At 33.7% G+C, this 20257-nt stretch overlaps 2 protein-coding genes and 1 long non-coding RNA gene across 3 annotated transcripts; 1 reads left to right on the top strand and 2 right to left on the bottom strand.

The window, feature by feature from the left end:
• Positions 1-11804: 11804 nt before the first annotated feature.
• Positions 11805-13200, bottom strand: LOC136070232 (uncharacterized). The gene is made up of 3 exons (XR_010631525.1): positions 13031-13200; positions 12790-12920; positions 11805-11921 (listed from the first exon to the last, which is right to left on the bottom strand). It is a non-coding gene; the product is annotated as an uncharacterized LOC136070232 (long non-coding RNA).
• Positions 13201-14421: 1221 nt separating this feature from the next.
• On the top strand, positions 14422-17090 carry LOC112009804 (ABC transporter B family member 25-like; the record flags this gene model as incomplete). Its single annotated transcript, XM_065779845.1, has 8 exons — positions 14422-14526; positions 14633-14698; positions 14846-14953; positions 15187-15291; positions 15387-15584; positions 15721-15885; positions 16476-16673; positions 16810-17090. Coding segments are annotated over 8 exons (1149 nt in total), but the record flags the coding sequence as incomplete, so codon positions are not given.
• Positions 17091-17786: 696 nt separating this feature from the next.
• Positions 17787-19997, bottom strand: LOC112009802 (transcription termination factor MTERF15, mitochondrial). The gene has a single exon (XM_024042142.2). It carries the CDS (start codon positions 19891-19893, stop codon positions 18523-18525), a length of 1371 nt encoding a protein of 456 aa, XP_023897910.2. The 5' UTR covers positions 19894-19997; the 3' UTR covers positions 17787-18522.
• Between the last annotated feature and the right edge of the window lie 260 nt (positions 19998-20257).

The raw sequence follows: 20257 nt of genomic DNA, 5'->3' as shown, positions 1-20257 counted from the left end.
GAGTGATTGTTGGGACAAAATCAAACCATTTCACTGCTAAGTTGTGGTTGTTGATCATTGTTCTTCCTTAAGTGAACCCAGATCAAATCTACAAAATAGGTAAACCCAAATCTTGACAACTTCTTGTTTTCTGATGAACTTGCTCCCTCCTTCACCATATTTTAGATTATATTTGACATTATTTTGAATATCAAGGCATATATTTGTCTTAGCATTAGTGTTCCAATTAGGTTCTATCACCGACCCACCTCTAGATTGTTCTTTTAATACAATTTACCCATGGCTTGAGAACTCGTTCGTTATTAACATAAGGATGAATAAAGTCCATATGCTACCATTTCTGGAGTAGTGAAGCCGATATCAAGAGAGCATCTTCATGGTTGTGGACCAAAAGGAGTGGGATGGCAAAGAAGAAAGAGCTTTTACTGTTAAATTTGTGTGTAAATTTTATGTCCAAACTAAGAAATTAGTAAATGATTGGATTCAAAATGAAGGAACTTAAAATCCTATCATTTATATGAATTTATCCGTTTCTTGACCTAAACATAGGGTGAGTGAACCCAAACCAAAACATTATTCTCAAAGGGAGAGAAATAGCACCACAACTCAAAGAGAACAAACAAAACAACAACAACAACACCACCGTGTCACTCCCTTCCATATGCTTCAAATCTTCGTTAGTCTTTGGTACCAAACTCTCAGATATACTTTGGACAGTGGGTTTTTGTTGGTTGAGTAATATGTAAGGATTTATAGAAGAAAATGGAACATGGGTTTTTGGGTTTTGGTAAGTGACATTTGGATTATTCATAATAGTGGTCTTAGTGGATGGGTTTGTGAAATTTTGATCTTGAGATTTTTTTATATGGTTGGTTTTTTAAGTTTTGGATTCAAAGGATGAGATGGAGGAGAGAGACATAAAACATTATTGAAAAGACAATTTTATCCCTGTTTTCTAACAACAATAGGAGAGGTGGGTTACGACGACCTAATAGAGGGCTCCTCAAGTGGGTTAAATGATACTTTTTAGACCACCAGTTGGCTTACTAAAATGGGTTAAACCACAAGTGGATTAATTGTAATTACCCCTTTAAAATCTCATACGTATTGTTTTAGCTACTAACACATTTATCCAAAAACGTAAAGATAATTGACAAGATGATTTACTAATCATTGTGATATTATTTTATATAGCAAATAACATAGATATCCAAGATATGAATGCACGTGACGTGGAGAGACAAAGTTAAGCTTAATCAATAAAGATAATTTTATCATTGAGCATCATTATTAAGTAAATAGTTTCTATACTGCAATAAATTCTCAATTACATGAATTAAATCACTTGGTAGGGTAAGCATGCAATGGAGTTACTTAAACTAAGCATAACTTTATATTCTAGAGAGTTGCTTGAATATGTTATAATCAATGATATTTATTTTGTTAGAAAACAAGTTTTCTCCACAAAATGTCACATATAAAGAGAGAGAGAGAGAGAGAGAGAGAGAGAGAGAGAGAGAGAGAGAGAGAGAGCAACAACAACTTTTGAAAAAGGTACTTCATCATTATGAGCAAAATGTACTACAACATCCAAACTTCAAAATTTGTCAAGTATTTCTAAATTGTTACAATGGCTAGTAAGGACCAGAAAATCAAAAGCCTGCAAACTTGTTTATACATTGATCATACTTGCGCTTACTCTTTCAATTTTTACTACAACTACAAAGTATTTTCAATTATGAATGTCGTTAAAACTAAGTTTCTCAACAAAATGAAAAATTATTTTTTAATGAACTCCTTGATTTTATACATTAAAAGGAAAAACATATACAATATTTAGTATGAAATCAATCATAAATGATTCACAAGATCTAAAAAAAAAACATTGAATTCCATTTTAATAGATAATTGTGTTCCAATATATTAATAAACAATTATCTCATCTCCTCTTTTGCTGATATTTTATGAATACTAAATGAATAATGCAAGTTGGATTTTCATGAAAAATTTATCCCCCCACCCCTCTCAATTGAAATCCTAGTTCCATCTCCAATAACAACTACTATGTCCACCAATAGCAATGTTGTATTCCACAACCATGCCACCTCAAGCTTGGCAACCTCAATGCAAATACCACCATAAATCATATTTTTAGAAAGAGCTACTCATCCATAAGTGAGAATTCCTTTGTAGTCTTTTCTCCTTCCCATCTCCCATTGTTATACCTTGAGATGAGATTTTATCCAAACACAATCCACACCCATTCAAAGTGTAGAGAGTTGTTTTGGAGCTTGGGAAGTATTGGGTCTTTGCCAAATTAAGCCGGTTAGGTTTGGTGGTGCAACCGGGAGGTATTGCTAGATCCGAGAAACTAGTGAATATAAGACTCTGAGAAGTCCGTTGGTAGCCGGAGCTTGAAGAACTCAAGTACTTTGGGTAGATTAGGCTTGGAGGGTCTTTTTGGTATCCTTGCACTCTAACTTATTCCCTAGTAGATCATTTCGGCTTAGAGGGCCATGGAGAGGTTTTTACACTAAGTTCTTGTGTTTTCCTCTTCAATAACACATCACGGTGTTATCTTGAGTTTGATTTTTTTTTCCCCTACTGCCCTTTTCATTTTAGCATTGCATCCTTGTGTTCATCCATGCAATTGTTGAATGCTTCGGTTAATCAATTGGCTAATTACCTATATTTTGCTTTAATTGTGTTTAGTATAAAATTAATCCAGCCGCAATTAAAATTTGGGGGTCAAAACTAGCTCTAGTATTTGTAATATCGAGCTTTTATAAACAATGTCTCCACCTTACCTCCTATTTTTTTCTAAAAAAAATCCATGTGCTGTGTCACTTAGGACATGTTTGGTAGACTATAATAAACATTGTAATGTAATAGTTATTCCTATATTTTAGCTATTTAATACTTTTTTTTTTTTTTAGAAACGCTATTCAATAGTTTGGTTATATTTTTATTACAAAGATTAGTTATTCTTTATGAAAAGCTATTTTTTAAAATGAAGAATAATTATTCTTCTCTGAAAGGGTTATAATAGCTAATCCTCAATAGATATAATAATTTTTAATATTAATATATTTCTAAATAAACAAACTTTTCATATCTACGTAACAATTATGAAAATAAAAAAATTATCAAAAAATAACTCATATTTCTCAAATTTAAAATATATTATTTTCTAGGAAATATAATTTTATATTTCCTAAAACAAATCTTAAGTTTTATTTTAATTTTACAACTTAAAACCAAACTAATGAATATGTTTAATTATTCCATTACAACACATTTTATTCTCAGTAATAAAAATTATCATTCCTGTTGTAATTTACATTCAGTGCATCAAATGCATCCTTAATATGTGCAGTTTAGGGCCATTGGTGGGAGGAGGGAAAGAATCATAGGTGTGAAAAATGAGAAGGGTCAGGTTCAGGTTCATGTTCATAAAGGGAACCAATGATCGTTACCATTAACAAAACCTGGAAAACGAGGAAAACAACACTATATAAAATCAGTATTAATTAATTTCATGAAACAACAAACTCGTTCACACTTCACAGTCACACGCAAGATTTTTTTTATTAAAAAAATATATATATATATATATATATATATATCTTAAACCTCTACAAGGAAGAACCATGGAGAAAGACTAACCTTGATTATGAATTGCAAGTTTGAAGCATTTAACTGGCCCCTTAGTGCTTACACAACAAGAACGAATGATAATCAAGAGAATCAAATATATCAATAATTCTTAGGTAATCACAATTAAAAATAAATTAGAACTCTTGAAAAGATTGTTTGAAAAAGTTTTTTAAAAATATTAGAAAGTAGTTTCTACCCTAATGACTAATAGAGAAAGTTTTTGAAGAACTAAAAACGCATAGTGCTATAACTGCAGAAGATTAGAATGTAAAAGTGTTCTTGGATTAGTTTTGGAGAAAAAAAGTCTCTTTCTAGCTAGGGTTTGGAGTTGGAGGCATAAGGTTGTATTTAAATGAGTAAATTAAGGTTTTCAAGGCTTTTGGGAGAGTTTTGGACGTTCCTAAGGGTCTAGGGGCCTAGCTCCATCAAAGAATGAAGCTTTAGGCCCTTAAAACTGAGTTTCTGAGGTTCTGGAACCGAGCATGCACGTGCATACTTGAGCATGCACATGCATGCTTCCAAACATGCGTGCACAGAACCTTAAATTTCACTGCACTATTGGCCTAATGTCAAATGACCATAACTCACTCAATTTAAATGCAAATTACGCAAAAGTTATGTTCAAATTTAAGTGCAAGATGTCTACTTTCCAATGAAACAAACCTCACTCAAAAATTATTTGTGCTTCAAAAGTTATGATCAAAATAGTGAGAAATTGACAATTTTCAGCATCATTTTCAAAAAAACTAAAGTTTAGTAACTAGGTACAAAATGAGGTGTTTACACTTATCATTGGGCCAGAGACTAAAGTTTATTAATTGGGTACAAAATGAGGTGTTTCACTCACCTATCAAATTATTCAAAAAAAGAAGTATTGTTCTAGATATAGACAAATTATAAGTTGTGACATAAAAAGGGACAAAATTGCTAAATACCATTTTTGGGCAAACTAAGTAGCGTTTTGTCCTATTTTTAAAACTAATTAGGGAAATGACATTCTTTTGAAACTCGATTTTCTCAAAATCGAGTTATAAAAAATAAAATTGGAGCCATATAGCGGTGTTTTTAAGGACCTATAGTGACTTTTTGTAACTTGGCTTCCATTAAATTGAGTTATAGGCAATTTTTAAATTTTTTTTACCTATAACTTGATTTCATATAAATTGAGTTACAAAACGCCACTATAGATCCTGAAAACGTCACTATAGGTTCCTTAAAAACGCCGCTATAGGGCCTAACTCGATTTTGAGAAAATCGATTTTCAAAAGAGAGACATTTTCCTAATTAGTTTGAAAAATATGGCAAAACGCTGCTTAGTTTGCCCAAAAAGGAAATTTGGCAATTTTTTCCCATAAGAAGAAACATACAAATCTAACCAACATAGGGAAACCTAATCCTTTTGGTCTAAGGGGCTTTGTCCATAGTGGGACCCATGGGTAAAATTGTCCTTTCAAAATTGGCTTGCAAAAAAAGAGTGTTGAAGAGTATATATACACATAGTTAGACTTACATTTAATCTATGTAGGACATTAAGATCATAACAGTTAAAATTTCATTTCCTCCATTGTACGTAGTTAACTTTCGCTAGCTTTTAGCCTCTAAATACTTTATTTCTAGCTCAATTTAATCAACTTGGTCACTTATTAGCATTGACGTAGGTTAGCTGTTGTCATCTAGCATTGCCGCTCTTATAGCTTAGAACTACGTATGTAGCACCTAAAAGTCCACTTAGCTGCTAATTAAATCACAGAACAAAACTTCGATTTGGCAAAAGTCCTCATGGTTGAGACAATCACAAACAAACGACCCATAAATAAGGGGCCTAATCGCTGCTGGAAATATTTTAGTATATAAGCAAGCAGCTAATTATCTCCATGTGTGAAAGCGTTTAGAACACACCCACACCAACAATCACTTTATTGAGACATAACCACTTCGATACATAATTTCAAAAGACACAACCACTGATATTTTAATTGCTCTGATGTTAACTAATTGGCCATGAAAATGATGGTAAGTCTTTTAATCGCTAACACACTGTTATAAGTCAAACCCTTAACTAACTTGCACTAGAAGTTATACCAATTGCACCGTTTAGGTAATATGCATCTCAATCCCTTCGTGCTTATTATGCATGCCAAGTTTTAATTTTATTTGAAGTTCGGAGCAATTTAATCCAAAATTTTTTATTAAATATTTGAAATATAGTTTTATACTTTGTACTAAAGGGAGTGGAGGTTTTTTTTTTTTTTTTTTTTTTTTTTTTTTTTTTTTTTTTAATATGATCTTTTGCTTGTTGAGAGCATCTTTATCAGAAAATTTAAAATGATGATCGCTTTTAGTAAATATTAAAATGTTCTCTAAAAAAAGGTACCTACAAGGGAGTATCTATATGGTGGGTTTATTGGTTTGAAATGTGAGTCATGTGACGTAATCTAGGAGATTGCAAATTTAATACATCACACTATTGGTTTATGTGTTTTCAAAGAATATCTTGGGTAAAGAGTAAAATAGTTGGTCGAAGGCTAGGATAACTTCCTTTTATACATCTTTGAAACCTCATGGATCAATAGTATAGTATAATATATATACATATTAGAAAATGTTAAAAAAAAAAACCCCCTTGATGTTAGCACACAATCNTACTAGCTGCTAATTAAATCACAGAACAAAACTTCGATTTGGCAAAAGTCCTCATGGTTGAGACAATCACAAACAAACGACCCATAAATAAGGGGCCTAATCGCTGCTGGAAATATTTTAGTATATAAGCAAGCAGCTAATTATCTCCATGTGTGAAAGCGTTTAGAACACACCCACACCAACAATCACTTTATTGAGACATAACCACTTCGATACATAATTTCAAAAGACACAACCACTGATATTTTAATTGCTCTGATGTTAACTAATTGGCCATGAAAATGATGGTAAGTCTTTTAATCGCTAACACACTGTTATAAGTCAAACCCTTAACTAACTTGCACTAGAAGTTATACCAATTGCACCGTTTAGGTAATATGCATCTCAATCCCTTCGTGCTTATTATGCATGCCAAGTTTTAATTTTATTTGAAGTTCGGAGCAATTTAATCCAAAATTTTTTATTAAATATTTGAAATATAGTTTTATACTTTGTACTAAAGGGAGTGGAGGTTTTTTTTTTTTTTTTTTTTTTTTTTTTTTTTTTTTTTTTAATATGATCTTTTGCTTGTTGAGAGCATCTTTATCAGAAAATTTAAAATGATGATCGCTTTTAGTAAATATTAAAATGTTCTCTAAAAAAAGGTACCTACAAGGGAGTATCTATATGGTGGGTTTATTGGTTTGAAATGTGAGTCATGTGACGTAATCTAGGAGATTGCAAATTTAATACATCACACTATTGGTTTATGTGTTTTCAAAGAATATCTTGGGTAAAGAGTAAAATAGTTGGTCGAAGGCTAGGATAACTTCCTTTTATACATCTTTGAAACCTCATGGATCAATAGTATAGTATAATATATATACATATTAGAAAATGTTAAAAAATAAAACCCCCTTGATGTTAGCACACAATCCTTTTTTATTGCACGGATACAATAGAATTTTAATTTATAAAATCCGTTCCATGATAATTGCTATTTATATCCAACTAAGATACTAATCAAATTTTAGTAAAAGTAGAGTTTGAACCCTCAAATATCTTATTTAACTACAAGAAATTTTAGCTGTCTATTAGCACACAATCCTTGTAACTTTTTTTAAAAAACTTTAATCTTTTTTAACTGTTAATATGAAATGAAGTCTCAAGTGTGTTAATATTTTCCACGAATATTTTATATATATAAGGAAAAAGGTATTAAGCAACTCCTACACGTTGCTGGCAAATAGAGGGACAATGGATGAGAGGTGCATTGTCGGTGCTTAGGAAGCCAGATACAAGGAACGACAATGATCCATCATCCACTTCTCTACGCTAAAAACTGCATCATATATTAATTCACGACAACATGGATAATCTTCTATATTTCATTTTTGTTTTATTCATTAACTTATTATATATATATATATATGTGTGTGTGTGTGTGCGCATCTTTTTATTTGATTTCTCGTTCAATATGAAACATATGAAATATTATTTTGGATTTATTTTTGCTTTTTTTTTTTTTTTTTTTATTGAGTAGATCTAACATGTTTAGCGTTTATTTTTTATTTGTTTAGTCATAATCCTTTGTGTTTAATTCTGTCTTAAATATGAATAGGTTGATATATATGTGAACATTAATATGCTTATGTTTGTTGTTCTTATGTAGATTTGAGTTATTATGCATGTGTAGAATTAGGATTTGATTTAGCTGGTTATGACATGTTGTGATATGTTGTGTTTGGAATAAAGATTAAAATGAATAGGTTGATGAATGATTAATTTGATGAACATGCTTTGATTTATGTTTTGTTGTTCTTGGTTTAATATGAGATTTATGCATGCTTAGAAATATGATTTGATTTGTTTAATTTTGATTTGTTGTGTCTCACCATGTATTGAATGAAGAGTTGAATTGATATATATATATATATATATATATATGAAATTGTGAATCTATTTGAAAATGGGATTTTATTCTGGATTTGTGTTTTTGAGTGAATATGTGCGCTCATGCTTGAAGGTGCATACACATGCGTGTAAAGATGTGTACACATCCTTCTCCATGCGCACACATGTTGACATAGAAAATGCAGAATCTTTGTTTTAATTGCATGATTGATTTGTTGTAATACTTTCCATGTTTGTTTATTATGTTTGACTCTGATTAGGTTAGACCGCTTAATTTGCAATGATTTTCTCCTTGACTTTCCATCAGGGCTGGCCCAAACATTTTGGAGGTCTAAGGCGAAATCTTCAAATGGGGCATTTATTTTATCACTTAAATAATATTTAAATGGCATTTCATATAATATATAACTTTTTAAAAAAAGAAATTCATTTTTTTTTAACTTTTTAATATGAATTTTTTTTTTGGGAGAAAATGCTAAAGTTATAACAAATTTTAATACAAACTAATGTTGTAACGAATGAGATCAGTCACATGAGGCCTATTTGAATTATTTGTGATTAGTAACATGTCTATTTGTAAGACCTATTTATTTAAATTTAACTTATCTCTATCTCTAGCATTATTTAATTCTTTGGGCCTTCTTAAATTTGACTTATCTCTATCTCTATCTCTCTTTCCCAATTTTTTTATATATACAAAATAAAAAAATATTTTTTGTCCCCCAAATTTGGGGCCTTTCTTTAGTGGGGGAGGCCCTAGGCAACGGCCTAATTGGCCTAGGCCTAGGGCCGGCCCTGCTTTCCATGATATATTTAACATGTTTAAAATAGGATTTTTCCTTTTAAATGTATAATTTTATTATGTAATATTTGATTTGGGTTTAATTGGATATTTGACTTGATATATTCGATTGATATTTGGTTTGAATTTGTTTCCCTTTATGTCAAGATGTGAGATATTTGTCTTGTATATTTAATTGATTTGATTGCATAATTAAGAATTTTGGGCTTTGTTAATAATCTCCTTACTTAAATATAGCTTATCAACATTTACGGTCCACAGGCCGAGTGGGATTGGGTGTCTAACACCTTCCCATTCTCATACCTTAAATTCGAACTTAGACTTTAATATGTAGACCCATGTAAGAGGCCCAATTTGATTCCTGGACCTAAACCTGATGGCAACTCACAATGAAAGAGAAAGCAAGTCATGCAACCCATAAGTGCGGGGCCGTACACCCATAGTAGGGAAATAGATTTGAATTATGGATGTTTTCATTAAAAACACTAAAAAGTATCAATTTAGTTATAGGGAAAATTAACAGATGTCATAAAAACATTAGTTTTGAAAATATTTTTATAATATGGAAAAAAAAAATTATACTTCTCATATAAGTGGTATTAAAATTTTTCTAAAATAATCTATTAACAAATACCGTAAAGATGCCTGTTAACCAAACCCCACATTTAAACGGTCTATACCAAACTCTAGGATTAGGTTTGTTAGAATTAGCGGACTGCCCAATAACGCCCATTTGGAGTTGCCCAACAAGCCAAAATGCCAACATCTTTTGTAAATGCCAACATATTCTCGTATGATATATTTGTCTCGCTAGTGACATGTCATATTGTACATATGCATATAATGTATAATGTATATGCTTAAAAATAGATTAATGTTTGTTGTACACACATTTGAACATATACAACCTTATAAATTATGTTTTGAAAACACAATTTTAATTATAATTTAGAAATCTGAAATAACGTGACGCTTACACACACAGACACTCTGTCCACACCTGCGTATAATAATCGTTTGTATGAGTTGAAAAAAGAAGAAAAAAAAGGTAAAAGACAAATCATGATCCAACCTCAAGAGTAAAAACAACGCTGTCTTTATGTAATACTCATACTTGGGAAGTTTCATCCACGAACCTGTCCTTTAGTCGTTTCACTTCCACAGTTATCTTGGAACCTGAGACTGTGTCTTTGAGAGACTGTTACCTGTTAGACTGACCCCACTCTCAGAAAGTGTACAGTGTGGAAAGTGATGAGAGAGGTCCTCTGTTAGAGAGGGGAGTAAGAGTAAGCCATCTTCTGACCCTTTACTGCCTCTTCATCTCATTTATTTTGTATTTCAGCTATTGGGTTTCATTTTATTTTGATTTCCTTTGTAGCCCTTGTCACATTTTCTTATATATGTTGTTATTCTAAGTTTTGTTTGGTGGGTTGTACATTTTGTTTTTCTTTTTTGCTTCTGTGTTAGCTTTGAGCCCATTTGGAACAGCTTATTTAGCTAAAACTAAAAATTTTGTGCTAAAAGTACCATAGATAAAACTAAAAGTTAATTGAAATAGTACAACAAGACTCATGAAAATATCAAAAAAGTGCAATAAGATTCATGAATAGTAGCAAAATTAAGCTAAATAATAAAAAAAAACTGGTATTTTAAGCCAATGCCAAACACAACCTTTATACCGTTTGTTAGTACCACATTCTGATTACATGCAGAATGTAGTTTTGTTTGATGGCTTTTAGATTTAACTTCGTTACGGAATGCATGCATGTTAATTGCATTGCAAATTCGCAGTTGTATGGGCTTTCTGATTTTAGTGGATGATTTAATGGTAAATTGTGCTAATGTTTTTATTTCGTCTACAACATACTCTTGTATTCTTCGGTGCTTACAAGTGTAAAGTGTTAATAAGTGTTTTTGTTTCTTGAATTTCATTCAATTTGCCTTTCAGCCTGTATCAAATAAGAACATGAAAGAATACATATGTTTTTACCTTTGCATATAGTTCCAACAGAAGAAGACACATTCTTGAGCTTCTTGCTTGATGCTTACCATGTGTTTATTTATGGGGAGTAGAAATTTCATCTGAGTCACCTATTTGGGTCCACATTTTTTCTTTCTAGTGAAATGATTCTTCTAATTTTTTGTAAGTTTTCTGGATTCATATTCATCCAAGTCTAGGTGACACTTACCAATATTTCTGAGCCTGTTAATACTATTTTTTTTTAATCTTAAATAGCGAGGGAGAATGAGGAATGATGCCTCGACAGATCGTCAATTGACAGACCTTGAGCATGGGGATGCAACACCGGTAATTGCAGCTTCTGATAGATCTTGAAATCATTATATAATGTCTATATCACTGATTCAACTTAAGTTAGTGACTTAAACCTTGAAAATTTCAGGCTGCATATGTGGGATTTTGTAGGGTTATTTCACTTGTAAGTACATATATTTTGGTTATTATTAGTTAATCTAGAGCCAGTCTTTGAGAATGTTAAATAGTTAAAGTCTCATCATATTACAGGCAAAGCCTGATGCAAGGAGGCTAATAATTGCAACATTTGCTCTGTTGATTGCGTCCACTACAAGTTTACTGATTGTATGTAATCTTTGTATTGGAGCCGTATCTTTACCTTGGATTGTTCAAGCTGTTGTTAAGACATCTTGATTTATACATTGCATTGTTCCTGCTGCAGCCAAAATTTGGTGGGAAAATAATTGACATTGTATCAGGAGATATCAAAACACCTGAACAGAAAGCTGAAGCTTATGATGCTGTCAAAAACACCATAGTTGAAATCTTTTTGATTATCATAGTCGGGTATGAACACTGCTTGCTTTTTGACCCTTGCTATTCTATCCATAAAATGCTTACTTCATCTGGCTCCTCCCTAAATAGATATATTGCTTGCTTCATTTCTTCATCCTGTTTAATAGCAAGAATGTGATCAGAATAGAATTCCTATGGGTTTATTATGATCTGCAGATAGCATTTAAAGTTGGAAAGTTCCAACATGTAATCAATAAATTGGCGTTAGATTCACAGAAGTTTGCTTTGTTGATTTACTGGATTTTAGTTATCCAAATAGTTCTATCCAATCGAAACTAACTGCATAAAGATTTTTATGGGATTGTGCATAAGCTCCAGTTCAAATGACATTTCCTCCATTTGTAAGAGTTAGGTGGAGGGTGAGATCGTGGGTTCAAGACCCACTGGGTGTGTGTAATAAGCAATTAAGAAAATAAAGATTTGTGTGGGTTTACAAATAGATCACTAACTATTCCAGACTTCTTATCAGAGCAATTTCTTCAGCACTTTGAACATGGTTTTTTTCTTCTGCTAGTGAAAGGGTCGTTGCCCAGTTAAGAAAGAACCTATTTAGTCACCTTGTTCACCGGGTAAAATGTTAGTCTCAACAATTTTTTATTATGTTTGCTTGTATTTATATTCCATTTGGCTGCTGAGGGATGGTTTTTTTTACTTTGTTTATTTGTCATACTTTGTGGCATATAAGTTCCTGATACTATGGTTTATGAGTTTTGCAGGAAATAGCCTTCTTTGATATCACTCAAACTGGAGAGCTCCTTAGTAGACTGTCCCAGGATACTCAGATCATAAAAAGTGCTGCAACTACCAGTCTTTCTGAGGCCCTAAGAAGTCTTGCAACTGCTTTCATTGGTCTTAGCTTCATGTTTGTAACATCATGGAAACTAACATGTAAAAACTTGATCATTGAAACGATAGTACTTGAAATTGATTTATTTTATCAAGAGTCCAGGAGACTTATCCTCACCAATCATTAATTCTTAGTGTTTGTTCTGGCTGTTGTGCCGGCTCTTTCTGTTGCTGTACACAAATTTGGCCTTTTCCTTACTGAACTCTCCAGTAAGACTCAAGCTGCAGCTGCAGAAGCTTCTTCAATTGCTGAGGTATATTTATGCAATAAAAGTTTGTTATTTTCACTTATGAAACGTAGAAAGATTATGTTGATCAAAAACCTCAATCAATAAGATATTTTGATGACATGATGATACCTATGAGTGGGTGTTATCAAACGAAGAGATGATATTCGATGTGCTATTGTTGTTTAGGAATCTTTTGGTGCATACGCACAGTGAGATCTTTTGCACAAGAAGGATATGAGATAACATGCTACTCTGAGAAGGTTGATGAGACTTTCAAGCTTGGACTTCAACAATGGTGATTTCCCTTGTGTTCTCTCTCTCTCTCTCTCTTTGAAGTTCAATTTCTTTGCTGCCACAGAAAGTCAGTGTACTGTTTATTGGAGGACTAAATGCAGCATCATCACTGTCAGTTATCATAGGAGTGATTTTTGGAGCTAATATGACAATCGCAGGTTCCTTAACCACAGGTGCTCTTACATCATTCATTCTTTATAGTTTTACAGGTAAATTCCATGCCATTTGCAATTTTTTTAATGCAAATGGAGGCATCACTATTCTTATATGAAGTTGGGTGTATCATCAAGTTGTTGCAGATTTAAGTATAATTGTCTAGTTGTAAAGATCTCCCGCAAAAGCAGAAGCCTTGTGCACTGGGTAAGACCCTTTTATATGGTTGTAAAGGTTCTTAAATTTTCTTGACTGCGTTCAACTATCTTCTACCTACAGTTGGATCCACTGTATATGGACTGTCAGGGTTATACACCATTGTAATGAAAGCAGTAGGGCCTAGCAGAATTGGACCATGTATCACCTATGCCTATGCCTGGAAATAAGTGTCCTCTGGGGTTTGTTTCTTGCTTAGATCTTGCTCTAATTTTCCAGTAATACATATTCTAATATGAGAGAATTTGTGCATCTTTGGAGTGGTGTAAGGCACGAGGCATCATTACTGGTGCAGAGTTATGGTGTAGGATACAATAAAAGAGTCTTTCCTATTAAATCAATATTTGGCAATCATGATAAGAGTTTTGTATGATTTTCTTGAAAATTCACTGATGTGTACGTGTTTATCTATAAAATCATATAGATTGTAAATTTGACAATCATTTACAGATATCTAATAGACTAATATGAATCTTTGCTTACATTCCCCATTGGTATAGGCCTAGGGCTGGCCTTGTCTAATATGAATCTTTGCTTACATTCCTCATTAGTATGGTCATTGCATGTCTCATCCTTGAAGGGGCCACAGGTCCCAACATGAAATAATGTTTACCCAAAACCAGTCAATTTCATTTCTCCATTCTACTCAGGAATATAATTTCTACCATTAGTTTATTTTTAGCAGTATTTTCTCATCAATTTCCATATTTTATGTTAAAAGTAATGTAAATTAATTCCCCAAAACTGTTAGATTAGATTATTACATTTCATTGATTAAACAAGGAATTGCAAAGAATACATGCATAGTTTTCCTGAAAAGAGGGAAAGAATCATTCTCCTAAAGTACATGTCGATGATATGAACTATCTGTGAACTGTGATTGTAGTGGTCAAGACGGCGAACTGGAGTTGGACGATGTCTGGTTTGCCTATCCATCCCACCCTAACCATATGATACTAAAGGTAATCTTTTTTGCTTTAATTACTTCTTATGTGTCACTACATACATTTCTTTATAGAAAACTGATTTTGTGCTGATAAATGATTTATTATGTTCTGTGAATAACAGGGAGTAACTTTAAAACTGCAGCCTGGCTCAAAGGTTGCTCTTGTTGGTCCTAGCGGTGGCAGAAAAGTAATAGTTCTATAACTTTTTATGTTCATACGTTCTTTGGTTCATATTGTTACCATGTTTTTCAGAACCTTTAAATGACATTCTGAACTGAAACAGGACTAGGTATACTTATTACTACTCATGCATTTAATTCATTGTTTCCTGCAGACGACAATAACAAACTTGATTGAAAGGTTTTATGACCCAATCAAGGGAAAGATTCTTCTTAATGGGGTTCCTCTCGTCGAGATATCACATGAACATCTACACAGAAAGGTAATGTTGATTAAATCCTATTGCTTCTACATATTCATAAACACACTACAATTTAAGCTTCTACATATTCAAAAACACACCCCATAAAATGTATTCAATTTCATTTCTAGATCATTTTCTCCAGGCATAAGATGGAGAGTTCAATATTCTTTCAAATCATCACTATTATGCATTATTCACTTTTAACCTCTCGAAGATTATCATATAATAGACTTTGCTTTTATACCGTGTAGATCAGTATTGTGAGCCAGGGGCCTGTTCTATTCAACTGCTCCATAGAGAACATAGCCTATGGATTTGATGGCAAAGTCAACAGTATTGATTTGGAAAATGTAGCTGTAAGATTTAACATCATTTCTTACCCAGTATCCTACCTTCTAATTAAAAAGTATAAAACCTTCAGTACTGACTATCTTAATGGTGAGAATTGCAGAAAATGGCCAATGCACATGAATTCATATCAAAGTTTCCAGACAAATACCAAACATTTGTCGGAGAACGTGGAGTAAGGCTTTCTGGAGGTCAGAAACAGAGAGTAGCAATTGCAAGAGCCCTGCTGATGAACCCAAGAATTCTCCTCATAGATGAAGCCACAAATGCTTTGGATTCTGAAAGTGAATACCTAGTACAGGTGAGCATCACAAATTATCTTCAAAATTCTTTATATTGGTCTACTAACAACAAAGTTTAGTCTTCGTGATTTGTGAGTTTATGCAATAAATTTATGCAATAAATTTACAATTTCTCATGTTCTGTGTACCTTATAGGATGCTATGGATTCTTTGATGAAGGGAAGGACTGTTTTGGTAATAGCTCATAGGCTGTCAACTGTTAAAAGTGCAAACATTGTGGCAGTTGTTTCTGATGGTCAGATAGTTGAAAGTGGCACTCATGATGAGCTTATCGCCAATGACACTGTCTACACTGCATTAGTGAGGAGACAAGAAGAAGGAACCAAAACTGAAATTTAGTTTTGGAACATAATTATGTATAAGCAAGGTTGGAAAACAATCAAGTTAAATAGAGTAATAAACCTGGTAGCATTTTAATCTAAGGTGTTTGGAATCACTACCAAACAAATACGCAAATAATCTCGATAAAAATAATAATAATCTGTAACCTACAAAAGGAACCATCTGGAGCTTTATATACAGCTTTCAGGAATCATAATGATAAAGATAAACTCTCCTAAACAAATCCTAAACAATCTCAAACACTAATATTATAATCCTAAACAATCTCAAATACTAGTCCAATACTAAAGATAAACCCAAATAAAGATAACATAAATGATAAGGATAATCTCCACGGGTGTGCCATCATGTGGTGTCCGCACCAAGGGGCCTGTTCTATTCAACTACTCCATAGAGAACATAGCCTATGGATTTGATGGCAAAGTCAACAGTATTGATTTGGAAAATGTAGCTGTAAGATTTAACATCATTTCTTACCCAGTATCCTACCTTCTAATTAAAAAGTATAAAACCTTCAGTACTGACTATCTTAATGGTGAGAATTGCAGAAAATGGCCAATGCACATGAATTCATATCAAAGTTTCCAGACAAATACCAAACATTTGTCGGAGAACGTGAAGTAAGGCTTTCTGGAGGTCAGAAACAGAGAGTAGCAATTGCAAGAGCCCTGCTGATGAACCCAAGAATTCTCCTCATAGATGAAGCCACAAGTGCTTTGGATTCTGAAAGTGAATACCTAGTACAGGTGAGCATCACAAATTATCTTCAAAATTCTTTATATTGGTCTGCTAACAACAAAGTTTAGTCTTCGTGATTTGTGAGTTTATGCAATAAATTTATGCAATAAATTCACAATTTCTCATGTTCTGTGTACCTTATAGGATGCTATGGATTCTTTGATGAAGGGAAGGACTGTTTTGGTAATAGCTCATAGGCTGTCAACTGTTAAAAGTGCAAACATTGTGGCAGTTGTTTCTGATGGTCAGATAGTTGAAAGTGGCACTCATGATGAGCTTATCGCCAATGACACTGTCTACACTGCATTAGTGAGGAGACAAGAAGAAGGAACCAAAACTGAAATTTAGTTTTGGAACATAATTATGTATAAGCAAGGTTGGAAAACAATCAAGTTAAATAGAGTAATAAACCTGGTAGCATTTTAATTTTAATGTGCGTTTTCTTCTGCATGGCACATAGTAGTATAGTACTCTTCGCAAATCAAGCCGTTATCAAGAACCAATCCCACCTTCACCACTAGACTTCACATCTCAACAGAACCTACTTTGGAACAGAATTCTATTTTGAATGCAAGGGTAATCTTTGCTGCTAGTGCAAGCGAGTAAGGTAAGGGATGGGCAAAGAAAGGACGCTACTCAGACTGGACCCAAGGTCAACCACCCATGGTGGAGAAGACCCTGTAGCTCTAGTCGTAGAGAGGTTAACCATAACAGACCTTATATGGCAAGTGCCACTCATTTGTCATCCTAGTGTAGAATAGAAGGTAGATGGTAAGAGGCGTAAATGGTAGCCATATTGCTCGAAATGATCCATGGCAATGACGAGCATTTTGGCTTAATTAGAATAACAAGGCTGCTTGCTCAGCCTTTGGACTAGGCTTAGACCAAGCGTTAAGCAGGCTTTCGCATGGGGTTTCGCAGGGACAGTAGGCAAATCTGCCTCTACCACCACCAGAAATTTATTTGGTAGTTTATTCAGTGGCCATTAAGAGGACATTGCCAATGTTCCGAGTTACACAATGTGTGCATCTCTCTCTCTCTCTCTCTCTCTCTCTCTATATATATATATATATCCAGAAGAAATGAAGGGCAAAAAGTTGATCTGCTCGAGCAATATTCCCTAAGTGCAAGACATAAACAGTCTTATTAAAATTACAGTCTTCTTTCTTATATGTACAATTACAAATTAATTTGCTAAATCAAGTATAATGTACAGTACATGCCACAAGATGCATTCTGTCAGGGTCAGTAAATGAGTAGCACAGCATCCAATTTTTGCTGATTGCCACCCTCTTTTGCATAAAGAATGTTAAGGTCTGAACGGTACAATGTGCTTCAAATATTATGAAGCAGGAGGAGGATTCATATTGCAAACTAGTTTCTGTGACAACTACGAGCTAAGTAAATCAGCAACATTGAGAAAAGAACCAGAAATTTCAGCCCCACAGCTTACTTTCCTGAAGTTGCTTGTAATCCACTTCGTCTAGTCCCTTGCTCATCCAATGTTATATCAGCCATTCATTTAACTAGCATGCATATCAGCAAGCACGCCACCAATTTTCCTTCACGGGTAGTAAGTTAAGTCCCAACAGTGATGTATTCCTGCTACTTCAACAAGAGGTTTGCATGCATCCAAAAGAGCATCTATCAAAAGCCAAGTCAGGAAATGTCCGCAGAATACATTCTCATACAATGCAGGTGTATCCTTTACCAAACACTAGAAGAAAAATAATTATGAAATCAAACTTTATCATTGAGAATGTAACAGAAACAACTCAATCATGAACTCTTCAATTCAGATAACGAAGATGATTCATGAAGCACTTCATGAGACCAATCTCTTCTCTCTCTCCTCCTTTAACCTAGTGATTCCATGAAGCATTTCATGTTTATCACATCTTCTTTGGAGTCTGAGTGCTGTTGTGGCTGAAAGAGCTTCCAAAGACCAACTGGATGTTGGCTTTTAACTTCAACACTACCTGAGAATCTCCCAAACATTTTTTCACACTCTGGATATGGCTTGACATAAAGATTGTAAAATCTAAGCCTACTTGGCTTTATCAAATCCTTCAACTGCAATTTGAAACCGAGCCCACCTTTTCCTCTCAAATACTCAATCACATTGTATCGAGGAACAATCTGTTTTTCAAAGTTCACACCCAAATACTCAGGAACATCAACCAAACAACCAACATTGAATTTCATCCTATGCATCAAAAACTCAATCTTCTTCTCAATGTCCTCAATCTCATATATAATAAATCTTGGCTCTTTCCACAACACCTTAAAAGCTTCTCTCCGAATCAAACCATGTTTGCATAAGCAGTCAACTCTCAGTTTCACTTCAAACCCAGCTCTAAATGCTCCTTTAATAAAAATTTTCTCCTTGATTGGCTCCCGGCAATTCAAAGTCCTCAGCAATTCCAAACACCGTGAAAGTTCTCCCAATTCCATACCAAGAATTCTCGGTTCCCTAACAATTTCTTTCCTAATCAAATCCTCACTAAACCCCAAACCCCCAAACTCAGAAAGCAATGGCTTCAACCTATCTTCAACCCCAAATCTTAAAATACTAGGAAACGAACGAAACACCCGATCAAGTTCATTCCTTGGAATCCCAATTACCATCAAGAATTCAATTCTCCTATGCATTTCCTTCTCATTCATCATAATTACTCTAGGAAAACCCTCTAAAACCCTGCTCACAGTACCATCAGTAACCCCAAAACCCCTCAAAACCTTAATACTCCTAGAAAATCCATCTGGGTCTAACTGGAATCTCCTAGCAAGTTCCAGCACATTCATGATCATCATCGGGGAAGCACCCGAAAACCCGAATTCAGATAAACCCATTTCCCACTTCCTAAGGAACTCAAATTCCAAGACCCCAGGACAGTCAGATATCAATGAAACCAAAGATTTCTGTGGAATTTTAAGTTTTAAGAGAACACCCAGAGAGTTTTCAGGCTCATGTGAAGTGATGTTGAGTAAAAAACTGTGTCTTGTGAGGAAACTGTGGAGTTGTGAGGTTGGGAAACCGTACCTTTGGAGGACATTGGCGAGAGAAATCTGTTTCCTGTAGTGGGACTGGTGAGAAGCAGTTGGGGCTGTTGTTGATGAAAAGGAGTGGGATTTTAGTGTTGGGAAACTTAGTGGTGGTTTTGGAGTTGAAGTGAGGTGATGAAGGGTGGCTCTGGTTAGAACCCGAACTCGACCCCTCAGGGCCATTGATGCCAACCAGAGGGGTTTGCCCAATGCGACGAGGCTGAGAATGCGGTTCAACGATGTTGTCTAGGCTAGTTTCTTTTGTGTGTGTACCAGGATCAATTGTTTTGGACTATGGCTCATATTCTTTTGTAGTGACTTGGGCCTTTATAACTTTTTTTTTTTTTTTTTTAAAGATTAGAAAGAGCCTTTTAGAAAATTGTCCTTTCTTCCAAGAAAAATAAAAGTTTCCTTAAACACCATAATCAAAATATATTTTAAAACAAATAACTCATTAAAAAAAAAAAAAAACTTTGATATATACAATTGTTAACAAAATAAATTTTAATTTTAATCCATTTATAATTAGGGTTATAGTTTAAAGATT

Source organism: Quercus suber, unplaced genomic scaffold (genome assembly GCF_002906115.3).
Source record: "Quercus suber isolate HL8 unplaced genomic scaffold, Cork oak 2.0 scaffold_219, whole genome shotgun sequence".
Taxonomy (NCBI): Eukaryota; Viridiplantae; Streptophyta; class Magnoliopsida; order Fagales; family Fagaceae; genus Quercus; species Quercus suber.
The sequence above is the reverse complement of the archived record's forward strand: the minus strand, read 5'-3'. Positions and strand labels throughout refer to the sequence as shown.